This window comes from Tupaia chinensis, unplaced genomic scaffold (genome assembly GCF_000334495.1).
Source record: "Tupaia chinensis unplaced genomic scaffold, TupChi_1.0 Scaffold000010_1, whole genome shotgun sequence".
Lineage (NCBI taxonomy): Eukaryota > Metazoa > Chordata > Mammalia > Scandentia > Tupaiidae > Tupaia > Tupaia belangeri.
Window position 1 is genome coordinate 1,801,968 of NW_006159440.1, and position 12,866 is coordinate 1,814,833.

At 38.4% G+C, this 12,866-nt stretch overlaps 1 protein-coding gene across 1 annotated transcript in view; it reads right to left on the reverse strand.

The window, feature by feature from the left end:
* CNTNAP2 (contactin associated protein 2) overlaps nt 1-12,866 on the reverse strand; it is a 1,579,711-nt gene that overhangs the window by 942,711 nt on the left and 624,134 nt on the right. The window contains exon 10 of the mRNA XM_006139900.2: nt 3,746-3,917. Within this exon, the coding sequence (XP_006139962.1) occupies nt 3,746-3,917 (172 nt within the window). The remainder of the gene's footprint in view (nt 1-3,745; nt 3,918-12,866) is intronic.

A 12,866-nucleotide genomic window follows, 5' to 3' on the forward strand; every position in this document is an offset into this window, starting at 1 on the left:
TCTCATCAAATCATTGCAGCTGCTCCTATTATCTCCAAATGTGCTATCAAATTCAGGCCTGTGGTAGCTCTTCTATTTTTTTTTTAACTCAATGTTCTCATTTATCTCCCCCCCCCCTTTTTCCCTCAACTCAATCAAACTGAAATTTGAAAGGAGAAAAGTAAAAAAAGAGCCAGGATAGATTTCGTTAGGGAGAATTTAAGCAATTTGAACACAAAGAGGCAGATACTGGACAGTTGCGAAGTTTCAGTTAGTGAGGAGAAAATGTCAAGCCAGAGATGTGCCATAACGCATTCTTAAAAGATGACCTTGATGAGTTCCTGCTATGTGAGGGTGGGACCAAATCACTGACACCTCATCTGGAATGACCCAAGTTAAGGGTGACATCTTCAATGATTTGAATAAAGTAAATATATTCCTGTATCATTTATGTAGAAATATAACACTTTACAGCTTAATATTTTGAGTTGAAAATGTCCTAGGCGAATTAGGGAATCTGCTGTTTCACACGTTGCTAACTAAAGGACAGAAGTCCTTACCCTCAAGAAATGGTGCAAGCAGAAAATGGATTCCATAATGGGTCTAGGAAGTCGTGGAGAAGAGTCCCAGGTGACTTACTTCCTCATAGCTCATCTTCCCCATAGTCATCCTAACGGATGAGAAAGACTGTGCCTTGCTTGCCAATTTAGGAACCTGGGCAACATGAACACTGAGACTGACTGACATGGTCTGGAATGTAACACAGCAAACAAAGCAAAATTTGTGTATTTCTGTGTCTGCCAAAAATTGAAATTTATGTTCTCTATTCTTCATCTTCCCTCCTGTCCTCTTACCAGAAATGCCATCTTCTATTCTTATTTATCGAATCTTCATTTGGGGTCAATTTAATTCCTTCTGTCTCCATTAGAGTATAATGTTACAATCTCAAAATGTCACTTGTACTTCCTTGGTAGCAAACAATTTAAATATAATGTCTGGAGCGAAATGGTAAAGGAGGCTGGATCCATATGGCACAGCTGACTAGGTGGTTTAGCAACTCCTCCCAGGCCCAGCAGCTTGAAACATATGACAGGTGCATGTGGGTACATGCCCAAAATCCTGAAAGGAGGAACGGAGGATAAGGGATTGCTGCTTGACCATCCACCATGGGGATGGTCATGTGTTCTTATGTGTTCTCGCTCGTGCGCTCTCTCTCTGGTGACTGTGTGTGCCCTCCAGCAAATTAAATAAATAAAGAAGTAAATACCCAGAAAACATGATGTTTGAAGTGAAATAGCAGTATAAAATCTATGCTATTCAAATGACTATATTGGCAGAAATTAATGTTATAATTAAAACCACTGAAATGGGAAAAAAAAAGACTAGTCATTAAAATATCTCAATATACTATATAACTACTACTGAAAAAATTTTCTGTATAGAAAATAATTATTAAAATATGTAGATAAATATCTAATTATAGAACAAACAACCTTGAAATCATTCACTCTCAGTTTCTCTGATTATTGCTTCCATCTGCTTTGGGCAGAAATAGTAGCTAATACATTATTAATGATGAAAAAATCAGGAGTGTATTTCTATTGAAGTTGTTCACCATTCTGTTTAAATATAAACTGTTTAGGTTATCAGGATTGGTATTTGCATATATGTAATAGAAATAAGAATTACGCTATGTCTTCAAGTCTCAATAAATGGATTAAGGCTTTAAAACAGTTATACTCTATTGTTGCCATCAACTAATTTATCATAAACATAAACGTCGTTTTATTAATATTATATGGAAACAACTTACTTCATATATTTGTAAATTCATTACATGTTTTTGAGTGATTTCCCATGAATCTCCTTTTAAACCAAGTATTTCTTAGAGAAGCGAGGTCTGTGCTTTGTTTAGGGGAAGACTGAAGTAAGAATAATTGTTTCTTTTAAAATTTAAAAAGATTTTAAAGAAGGGGTGACCCTGTACCACAGTGGCTAAGTGCTATATGTAGAAAGTTGGATTCCATTGACTACCTGAGGTTCGAATCCTAGTGCCAGATACTTGAAAAACACATCTGACACGTGTGCATGTGTGCCCAAGATTCTGATGGAGTAGAGAAACAGAGGAAAAAGGATGACAGCATGACCATGCCCACTGCAGGCCGCTTTTTCCTTTCCTGTCACCACCCCATCTCGCTAGGAAAAGTGAACATGCCCTCTGGCAATACATCAATAAGTAAAGATTTTGAAAATCTTTCATGTTTAAAAATTCAAAATTAATGAGATTATTTTTCAAAATAAGTTCGCCTTAACCCAAAAGATTTGAAAGTAGCTTAGAAAAATTATCTAAATTTTTAAAAAATTATTTTTCTGTATTCATAATAGAGCATGTTCATGCACACATGAAATAGTAGGCAAAGAGAAAGAAAGAGGGGGGGAGCGAGAGAGAGAGAGAGATGGATGAGCACCCTTCACTCTGCCCCGTTGTGTCGGGGGAATCCCCCTTCCTCCAGTCCTCCAGCCTGACAGATCTCGGGCACTTGCTTACCTGCCTGGCATGTGTTTTGCTAATGCAGCTGGGGATTTGAACTGTGATCGCCAGTGGGAGCTGACTACTCTTGAGCAGCGATAACTGCTATGCCATGGAGGCAGCCCAGACAATCATCTAAAGGCATCAGGTTAACATCACTTCACAGTTAGATGTGGTTTGCTTATGGACAAAACATCTCAAAATAACATGTTCCCATACTAGAATGAAGGGGTCTTTTAAAAATAAGTTAAGATAGTATATGCAACACTGGTTTAGCTAGTATAGGCAACACTGTCATAACAGATCATATGAAAGTGGTATCATTCCACTGTGTGAGAATTCAGTTGAAGTTTTTATGAAATGCTCCTCCTCAGACTTGCAAAAACAACACAAATTAGATTCTGTAATATTCCAGTACATGTATTTTGTAAGCAGACTCAGTTACTGTAAACAGTTTGTGTCAGTAAATTCCTATTTACCCACCAGTATTTTGTAAAGTTTCTTAGTTCATAAGAGAGTCTTTGGAGGAGACTATATGTTGAGACCCAGTCATGGCCCCATTGGAAGCAAGAGAGACAATTCTACCTAGGAACATAGGGAGCAAAATCAAAAGTAAACTGCCGGAATTTCTCCTCGCTCAGGTGCTTCCTGCAGAACTTCGTGTATAACATTCGCACTCCCTGAGGGAGGTTGATGAACTAATCTGACACCCCAGACTGTTCTATCACACACACACACACACACACACACACACGTCTATGTCCTCACACAATTGTCATCACTGTCACCAGAAATAGACCACAATAGGAACTAGCAGATACCATAATGGTTACGGACTGCCACACTACTGACTGCAGTTCGAATTTCTCGAACCCAGTGGCTTAAAACTCATTCTGGGTGCATGTTCGTACGTGTCCAAAATCCCAAGAGGAGAATGGAGGAGAAGAGACTGAGACATGGCCATTCCCCCTGAGGGATGATTTCTTGCTTTCTATCTGTTTCTCTGTATTGCTGGTAAGTGCATTTGCCCTATAGCAAAACCCTCTCCAAAAAAATTTACAAAAGAGAAAAAAGAAAAAAAAGAAAAAGGACAAAGAAATACACCACGATAGGCATTGCAAATGAAAACCCCCTCCTTTCTGTTTTTTTTTTCTTTTCTTTCCTTTGTCCTTGGAACAGTTTCCTGGTGCATTTGGAATGTTGGCCCACCTGCAGTGGGATGAAGAGGTGGCTTACCGGTCTATGATGGCGCACATGTCGATGCTGACATTCGCAAAGCTTCCCGGCTTCCTCTGTGCCACTTCGTACAGATTTACAAGCTGATCATCCACTTGAATGAGCTGCATGCACCCTTGGAATGACGGCTGGAGAACAGAGTGACTTGAGTTATTCATGTGGTTCAGAAAACCTGCAGAACAGAAGAAATGGAATGTTAAAATCAGCGTACAGCATGCTTCACTAAAATTCATAGGGGATTCTACCTGGACATAGCCATTGAATCTAACCACTGAGTTTCTTTGATCCGTCTTGATGTCGTACTTGATGTAAAGAATGAAGTCTTTTGAGAAAGTGAGAATATTGCAGGGAAAGAAGTCAAGGTTGAACCCAGGTAGATGTTTGTCTCTGGAGCCTACTGTCAGTCAAATTTTCTTTTTTGACATCTTTTCTGCTCTGTCATATCTCCCTGTCCCTCTGCTGTGGAAGACTCACTATTACGCTTCAATATCAGAAACTGCCCTCACAGATGAGGACAGAAAACTTCCCAACTTTCCCAGCTACCCAACCTCCTTCCTCTTACACCATCAATATTTGCTTCTATTTTCTTAATCCCCCAGAGGCTCTTATTCAGATACCAAGAAGTTTAACTAACTATTTTCAATTAAAGTGAATTTCTTTAATGGATCATGTCTAACTCAATCCAGAGATATGTGCATTACAAATGATTTCTCAGCTTTCAAAATCCACAGGAACATTATAAAAATTAAATTTAGGCATAAGAATCAGCGACCCTGCTCTAGCTATTCATCTCACACAAGCTACCTAATGAAGCAAAGGAGTATAAATCATAACAAATGGAACTAAGATTGAAAGAGAGTAAATAACATGACCAAAAAAACCCACAGACAACCAAACAAAAAACCTATATACTGGTGATTTTATTAGGGGATATAATATACATATATCAAGATGGAAATCAGACATCAAGAGTTCTATTGCTAAGTAACTTTAAAATAGCACGGAAAGTCAATTACATTATGACTTTTCAGTTAAAAAAAAAAAATACAATATTGTAAGCCAGACAGTGGCATGGTGGTTAAGGTCACTGGATCCCACATGGCTGACTGCTCAGTTGGTGTCCTGGACTTACTCGCTTGAAAAACATGTCAGTGTGTGTGTGTGTGTGTGTGTGTGTGTGTGTGTGTGTGTGCATGTGTGTGTGTGTGTGTGTGTGTGTGTGTGTGTACCCAAAATCCCAAAATGAGAACAGAAGAGAAAGGACTGCAGCATAGCCAGCACCTATGGGGGTGGAGGAGAGGTGCATTCTCACTTTCTCCCTTTGTGTCTTTCTCTGGCATATTCATGCATCCTCTCCAAATTAAATAATAATAATAATAATAAGAATTTCATAATGCATAGAAAATTTGTAGGCCAACAAGAAATATTTCTCAATCCCATTAAGTATCTCCAGGAAATCCCAGAAGCTTCCAGTTTTCATTGTTCCTTATACGCAATTTGCCCACTGGATAAATACAAGCTGTACTAGTTTGTTTGCTTATGAATCTGAAATTATTCACGAATTCAGTTTATCTAATATTAGGAGTGTAGCAAAAAATAAAAGATCCGGAATGGGTTTGGACAAAGATATGTCATTAAATTTAAAAAAGGAGAAGTTTCAATAACAAAAAATTGCCCAATAAGTGATTTTTCAAAATGTCCTAGTCTCTTTGACCCATAATGGTGGTTTAGTGTAATATAAAAATCCTTTTTCCCTTTAATAATGAGTTACAACATTTAAAGTCTGAGAACTGTTACTATTCACGGAGGTGTCCATTACTTTCTACCAGCACAGTACTATATAGCATGAGAAGTGGGTCAGCTCAGAGGCACAGGGCTGATGCCCTACTTGAGCGATGCTGGATCTGTATGAAGGATCATGGGTTTGCTTGTCCAGTTGACCAGTAAACACAGGGAATGCAATATCATGACCCTGGCTTGCTGGGTAGACGGGGCAGGGATCTCAGTATGAGGCCCTGTTTAGGATATTTTTTTCTTTGTCTGTATATCTCATGAAAAAAGAAATAAACTCTTTTATAAAATGGTATCTTATTTAAACTAATTTATTGACTTAAAATCTACTTCAATATCAATACATGGCTCTGTGTGTGTGTACGCATGCGTTTTTCTAAGTCACATTTTTTTTTTCATTTGCATTGATTTAGTTCCTTCAGAAAAATGCTGACCTTAGTAAGTGTGCTTTTAGACTAATTGTATGCATGGATATGATTTTGAATTGTTTAATCACGACCATATTGAAAGGGGGTTAATGTCTAAACTTAGCTGAAAGAAAACACCCAGCTGTAACTCCATTGACCGCTCTAAACAAGACTATCATTTGGTTCTGTTTTTGTGAATACTTGGGAATCTCTAAATATCCACATGAGCTTTGAAAGATTTCAGAATGAATACATCTATTTGTGAGAACAAGAACTTCTCTGAAGCAAAGCAGCTGCATAAACATGGATTACTACGAACTGGGTATAATTAAGCTCATAAAATAAGACTTCATCAGTCACTTGTAACAATGGTCTGTTTGGTCTTGACAGCTTTGAAGTTTGAATTGGCAGCTCAATGGAAAGGCAGTAGTCATGTTGTAAGCAGTTTTTGGAAAGACTCACAAGAGGTAATAAATTATTAGGATTTTAAATTGATTTTGAGGGTGATCCATTATGCAACAATGGACAATGAATAAAGAATTTAGTATTGGGAGGGAATTGTAACAAAAACTAAAACATATGGCAGTGACTTAGGGTTGGGATATACAAGGAAGTTAGGTGAACCTTAAAAAACTATCAACCTGAAGTTTGGTGGCTCTTGTAAAGGCTGTCAGTAATCGCTCGAAGGAAGGTGAGGAAAATGTTATGAGAACTGAGAAAAAATTAGATTCTCACTATGTTTTTGTAGAATGTTCAGAAACATTGTTACTTGTGATAATATGGAAGGGAAAAAGATGTGCACGATTAACTGTATAATCTAGTTAAAGACAGTCCCAGACAAAGCACTGAAGGTGCTGTCTAGTATGTACTTTCCATTTATAGTAAAAGAGAAGAAGAAGAAGAGAAAAAAGCTGAAGAAATGTTAAATATGAAAAGGATGGGATTGGTGGATTGGAAAGTAAACATTTTCTCAATTCTAGTCTTTCCAGCTAGTGAAAAATGGAAATATTAAGAAATCACTTCTAGGCAAGGTCAACTCTCAGAAAAAGACAATCAAAGATGATAAGAAGGTGTACGTGTAAAATTCACATTAATATAAGAGAAAGCTACTAGGTGGTGCACCAGAGAACAATTCAGTGAGACAAAAAATACCCTTGTAATTAGCGTATTGGTGTGCCTTGCAGGTCTTCTCTGTTCATCAACAGGGATTCTAATAACCTTAAATATATTTTTTCAGTGGGTTAGTAGAAGCCCTGGAAGGGTGGGCAGATCTATTATTATGAGATTTTAAATGTGCTTTATATTTATTTTTTTTTATTTTGCTATCTATTCATGATAGAGCATGTATGTGCATGAGAAAGAAAGCTGACAATCTGCTACTTGGTCTGGTTATATCCTGATCCTCTCTTCCAGCACATCAGAGTTGGGTGTTTGTCCATGTGCTCAGCATGTTTCAGGTTGACCAGGCCAGGGATTCCAACTATGGTCTCAATGTGAAATCCAGCTTCTCTTGAGTACTTTACTACTCTACCATGGAATTGGCCTAAAGATGTGCCTTTAAGTGAATGGAGAAAACATGAACATTAATAGATTGCTATGTAACATCACCAGCTGGTGCTGAAAGGGACAGTAACAGTACAAAATATGGAGAAGACCCACAAACTTCTATGGGAAGGCAATTGCACAGCTACAAACTACATTTTACAAAAAAGGAAGGATGACTCGGAGAGGCCAAAGAACATGGAGAGCAGAGCCAAGAGCATGGAGAATTATTTTTAGGAGATAGGAGGTATCACCAACATGTACCTGACTGGATTTCAGAACTTCTATGGACCAGTGACCTCTTGGTGCCTTTTCTTTTCCCCTTTTGATTTCTGTATGCATATTCTACCATCATATATGGGTGTGTGGGTGGCATAAAATACATTCATAGGTCTTCAATGAGAGAACTGTACTTGAGGAATTGTACCCAACACCTTCATTGTCTCTTAGAACATCTGAGGAGCTTCCTTTTAGTTTCTCTTGGGTTAGCTATTGAGAGTCTTGATTTTGAGAAGATAGTTTAATGAAATAAACTTGAGAGGGCTTTTGGTGAAAGTAAGTGTATTTTTAAAGTTAAGCCTATGTAGAGTAGTGGGTTATTACAGTCTATTCTGTTGCTAATAGCAGAAAATACTCAAGTCTAAGTAATTTAAAGAATTAGAGACTTATTCAGCTCATGGTTTGGAGAGTTAAGGTTCAGGGCCCACATCTAGTGAGAGTCTTCTTGCTGGTGGATAACATGGTAGAGGGGAGAACTTCAGCAGAGCAGAGCATGTATTTCTGTTTAGGTCTCATTCCCTCTCCTTGTGAACACAAAAGGTATCTATTATGGGAGCCCCACACTACTGATCATAATCCTAATCATTTCTCAAAGACCCTCCCTTTCAAGACCATATTGGATTAAGTTTTCACCCTGTCAGTCTCATTACAACCAATCTCAACACGTGAATTTTGGGGGATACATTCAAACCATAGCAAAGGTGACTCCTGCCAACCAACCTCCAAGAAGATCATAAATTTTCCCATTGTAGTTATGCTACTTTAAATACTTCCTAATGTTCATGGTTTCCATAGTCCCCTGCAATACTGAATCAGCACTGATATGTATGACAAATATAATGCCAGAGTCATGTCATTTTGTAACTTCCTAGACTAAGTAATAAAAAGTGCCACCTTGGTCTTTAAATCATTTACTCCCAGGAAGACAACCCCCATGCCTGATAATCCTCAAGGGCATGGAGAGGCACCTGTGGAAAGGAGCTAAGCCTACCACCAACAGCCAGAAGCTGTGAGCCTGCCCTGTGAGTGGACCATCTCTACCTGGAGTTTCTAATCCTAGTCAAGCCATCAGAGGACTATGGCTCCAGGGAACATATAATTGCATCCTCATAAGAAACATCAAGCAATAACTGCCCAGCCCAGCTGCTCGTGAACTACTGGCCTCTTACAGAAAAGCAAGATAGTAAATTATTACTATGTTGAGCCACTAAGTTTTGAAGAAATTCATTATGCAGCAATAGATGAGTAAAATACAGAATATTATGAACACATCCTACCATCACATTCTCAAATAATTTTTAAGAATTAGAATCCAAAGATCAACAAAATGTAGAACTTCTACTCAGGTCTGCAAACAAAATGATAATGTTGATGATTCCTTTATAGTTGACAAGGAATCACATACGGAGATGCTCTAATACCAAAATTCCTGGTGCCCCAGCTCCTTTTATGTTTATTTATTTATCGGTTTAAAGAATTATTTTATTTTAGCTTTATTTATTACTCTGATTATTTTACAATTTGGTGAGAGAGAGAAAAAATGAGAAAGAAAGTCACCAGGTCTAAGATGGAACCATGGTTGGCGATGTGGGAGTCCAGTGCCCTTAACCACCATGCTAACTGCAGGCTTATTATTTATTTATTTATTTTAATTTGCCAGAGGGCATCTGTACTTGCCAGTGAGATCAGGGGTCAGGGAGAAAGCACCTTTCTCATCTTTCTGGAGGATGGCCATAGCACAATCTCTTCTCTTCCACTTCTTTTTTAGGATTTTTTTTGGCATGAATGCCCATGTGGCCAACATGTCCCTCAAGTCTCTTAGGTCCAGGGCTCAAACTGCTCAGTCAGCCATGTGCGATCTAGACAACCCCCACCACTATGCCACTGGCTGATCCTCTAACTTCTTTTAAAAGAGAAAATATTATCTATTTTCTATGTTGTTCCCTTTATGGATAAATATAATTTTGGTAAAAATACTAGTGTATTGGTGTCTTTAACTATTTAAAAATCTCAGAATTTAAATTAGTTAGTAGATTAATAGTGGATTGTGTCTAGAGACATAAACTTGAAGCTAGTATTTTGAGGATCAGAAATGGAAAGATACAAAATGGAAATAAAGTGAAAGTTAACTAAAAAATTGTCAAGTTAGTAGACACGATCTAGAATAATGAGGTAACACTTTTGTATATTTTGGTTTAGAGCTTTAAATTTATACCTACAAACTTGGAATAAAAATTGCAGTATTTGTACTTAGGTTGTTGTTACTGGGTTCTGTAACCTGACAATGTGTCTCAGCACCCACAGTGAATTGTACTAGTGTCAGCCTCAATTGCAAGTTGCTATCAGTAAACTGGGAAACCTTCCCTCTTTACAGAATCATTGTAATTAAATTATTTTACTGGCATGTTTGAAATTTCTGTTTCAAGACCTAGCATATAAAAACTTCATACCTCATTTGAAGTCCATTCAGTATATTACTATTCTTGCTGACAAAGGAAACACATGCATTTCCAAGGTTTTAAAATTTTAATTCAGAAATACATCAGTGAAAAACATACTGATATTTGTTTTGACACTAAAATGCCAATCTAGATTGTTGTAAGTTAAAACACTAATCTGATGGGACAGAAAAGCAAACAATAGGCAACAAGGTTGAAAATGTCCACTCTCAAGTCATGTGCATACGAGGTTTTTTAAGTTTTACTTATCTTACACTTCAGAAGTTTGGGAGGTCAGAGAGAGCTGGTGAGATTTATAAGGATGTTTAAAAATAATTTCATGTCTTTCTTTTGGTATAATCTTGGAAGACTGTGCAATGTTCACTAATCTCAACTGTTTACCTAATCTTCCTGAAAAACTCAGCCAAAAACCTATTGAGGTACAGTCTCCATGACACTCTTAGTAACATAGCAGACTGCAGAGCTGGAAGCTCGATAATGACCATGGTTCAAATCCCTGGTCCAGTTAGCCTGAGAACAGCTGGGGTGCATGTGCATGTGCATGTGCCCAGGATCCTGGAGAGTTGAAGGACTGCTTGAAGGAGATTGCAACATAACCAAGCCCTGTGGAGGCGCTCTCTCTCTTTTTCTCTCCTATATACGTACACATTTTCTCATTAATGAGAAACTAAACAGAACAAAAGCTATTGGACAGAAGCAGAAATGATCCTCATGGGGGTTGGGGTCCAACCAAGCAGGGAGTCAGAGCAGGCCAGGATGAGAGGCAGCTGTGGCTGGACCTACATAGTGAAGAATCCCATGCAGAATTCCAACAAGTGACTGAGTAAATAAATAATGCATTAAGGACAGCAGGAGCCAGGCCCTCAGTGTCAGAGAAAGAGGGTACACACCAAAAAAGGGAAAGATTGAACCCCGTGGTTCAGGTTGGATTTGATTCATCAGGGTGAGCTTGTGACCTTCAATATATGTAGATAGGCACAGAAATAAACTTGGGAGGGACCAAGACTACTGAATCTCTGCTCTGAACCCCATCTTCCAGACCCTGAAAAAGCTCAGACAGACAGGGAAACCTCTGTCCTCTCTGTCTCTGTGTGTCTCTCTCTCCTTAAATTAAAAAAAAAAAAAATTAAAGCACTTCTCACCTCTAATCTCTTCTTTCTCTTGCTAATTTCAGAAGCCATTTAAATCTGAAGTGTGTCTTGCTGTTTTCGCACCATGAAGTTTTTATTTTTTGGTTTCAATTTTTTTTTCCTTTTGGTTGTTTTGTCTTTTCTTCCCATTTGCTTTCTTTTCCCTTTCCTTTTTTTTTAGAACTTACTTTCTCACTCTGCTGTTCAGCCTCCACACAGAGTGTCTAGACAGGCCTAGGTATATGGTAGCCAAGCATCTGAATAGTTTTAGGGTCATGAAAATCCTCAACCCTTACTGAACCTGATTCTTGAGGGAAGAAACTCCTCTTTATAAATCTGAACTCAAAATCTCTTTCTGTGGATACCATATTGCAAAACACACTAGAGGAGAGAAATTATCACACAAGTACAATTATCTGACAATGGTACTTCCCTTATAGTAAAGGGAAACAAATGATATAGTTGCAGAAACCTTTTCTAAGCAATTAGGCAAAAGTAAATATACTACCAAATGGCCAAAATTCATAGAAGAGAGACTGCAGAGTGAGCAGCAGGGAAAAGCATATAGCTGCAGAGAAAGCGTGACTCATATCCTCTCACATGCCTCTGAACTCTCAACTGAAGCTCCACAGTTCAGCCCAGGTGCACCTATTCCCTAGAAACTGTGAGACCTTTATGATATCCAGTTCCAAAGTCAAAAGCACAGGGAAATGGAACTGCAACGAGATTGTGGATAACCTCCTCCCGCACACCTCACAACGCTCATAATTAACTCCAAGGAATTAGGAAGAAACATATAACCCATTAGATGACCCAAAACCACCATAGAGGCTCAAGAAATAGGAGAAACCAAGAAAATATCTCTCCTCCCGGGGAAAATAACAACCCATCATGGTCCATGGACAGTACAATGGAACTCAAGGAAATGTCTGATAAAGAATTCAGAGCATTCATAGTGACAAAACTAAACAAGATGCAAAAGATGAGAGACAATGAACTTTAGGAGGTGCAAGAGAAAAGAGACAACGAGTTTCAGGAGGTGAGGAAGTTTTCTTCACAATTTGAGAAAAGAAATAGACACCATAAAAAAGAGTCAAACAGTTCTGTTAGAGATGAAGGCTATAATACAGGAAATAGAAACCTCCCTTGAAAGTGTTAAAAGCAGATTAGACCATGGAGAAGATCAAATCTCGAATGTTTAAGTCAAAACCTCTGATCTAGAAAAAAATTTAAGAAAGACAGAAAATAATCCTCCAAAATGAGCATAATATATGAAAAACACTAGGGGGAACCAGCAGTTAGCATAATGGCTATGTCGCTGGACTCCCACTTAGTCAACCATGGTTCATGTCCCGGACCCGGTGGCTTAAAACTCACGCCGGGTGCGTGTGTGTGCGTGCCCAAGATCCCGAGAGGAGAATGGAGGAGAAGGGATTGTGGCATGACCATCCTCCCTGGGAGGTGATTTCTCGCTTTCTGTCTCTCTGTCTCTCTCTGTCTGTCTGGCGAGCGC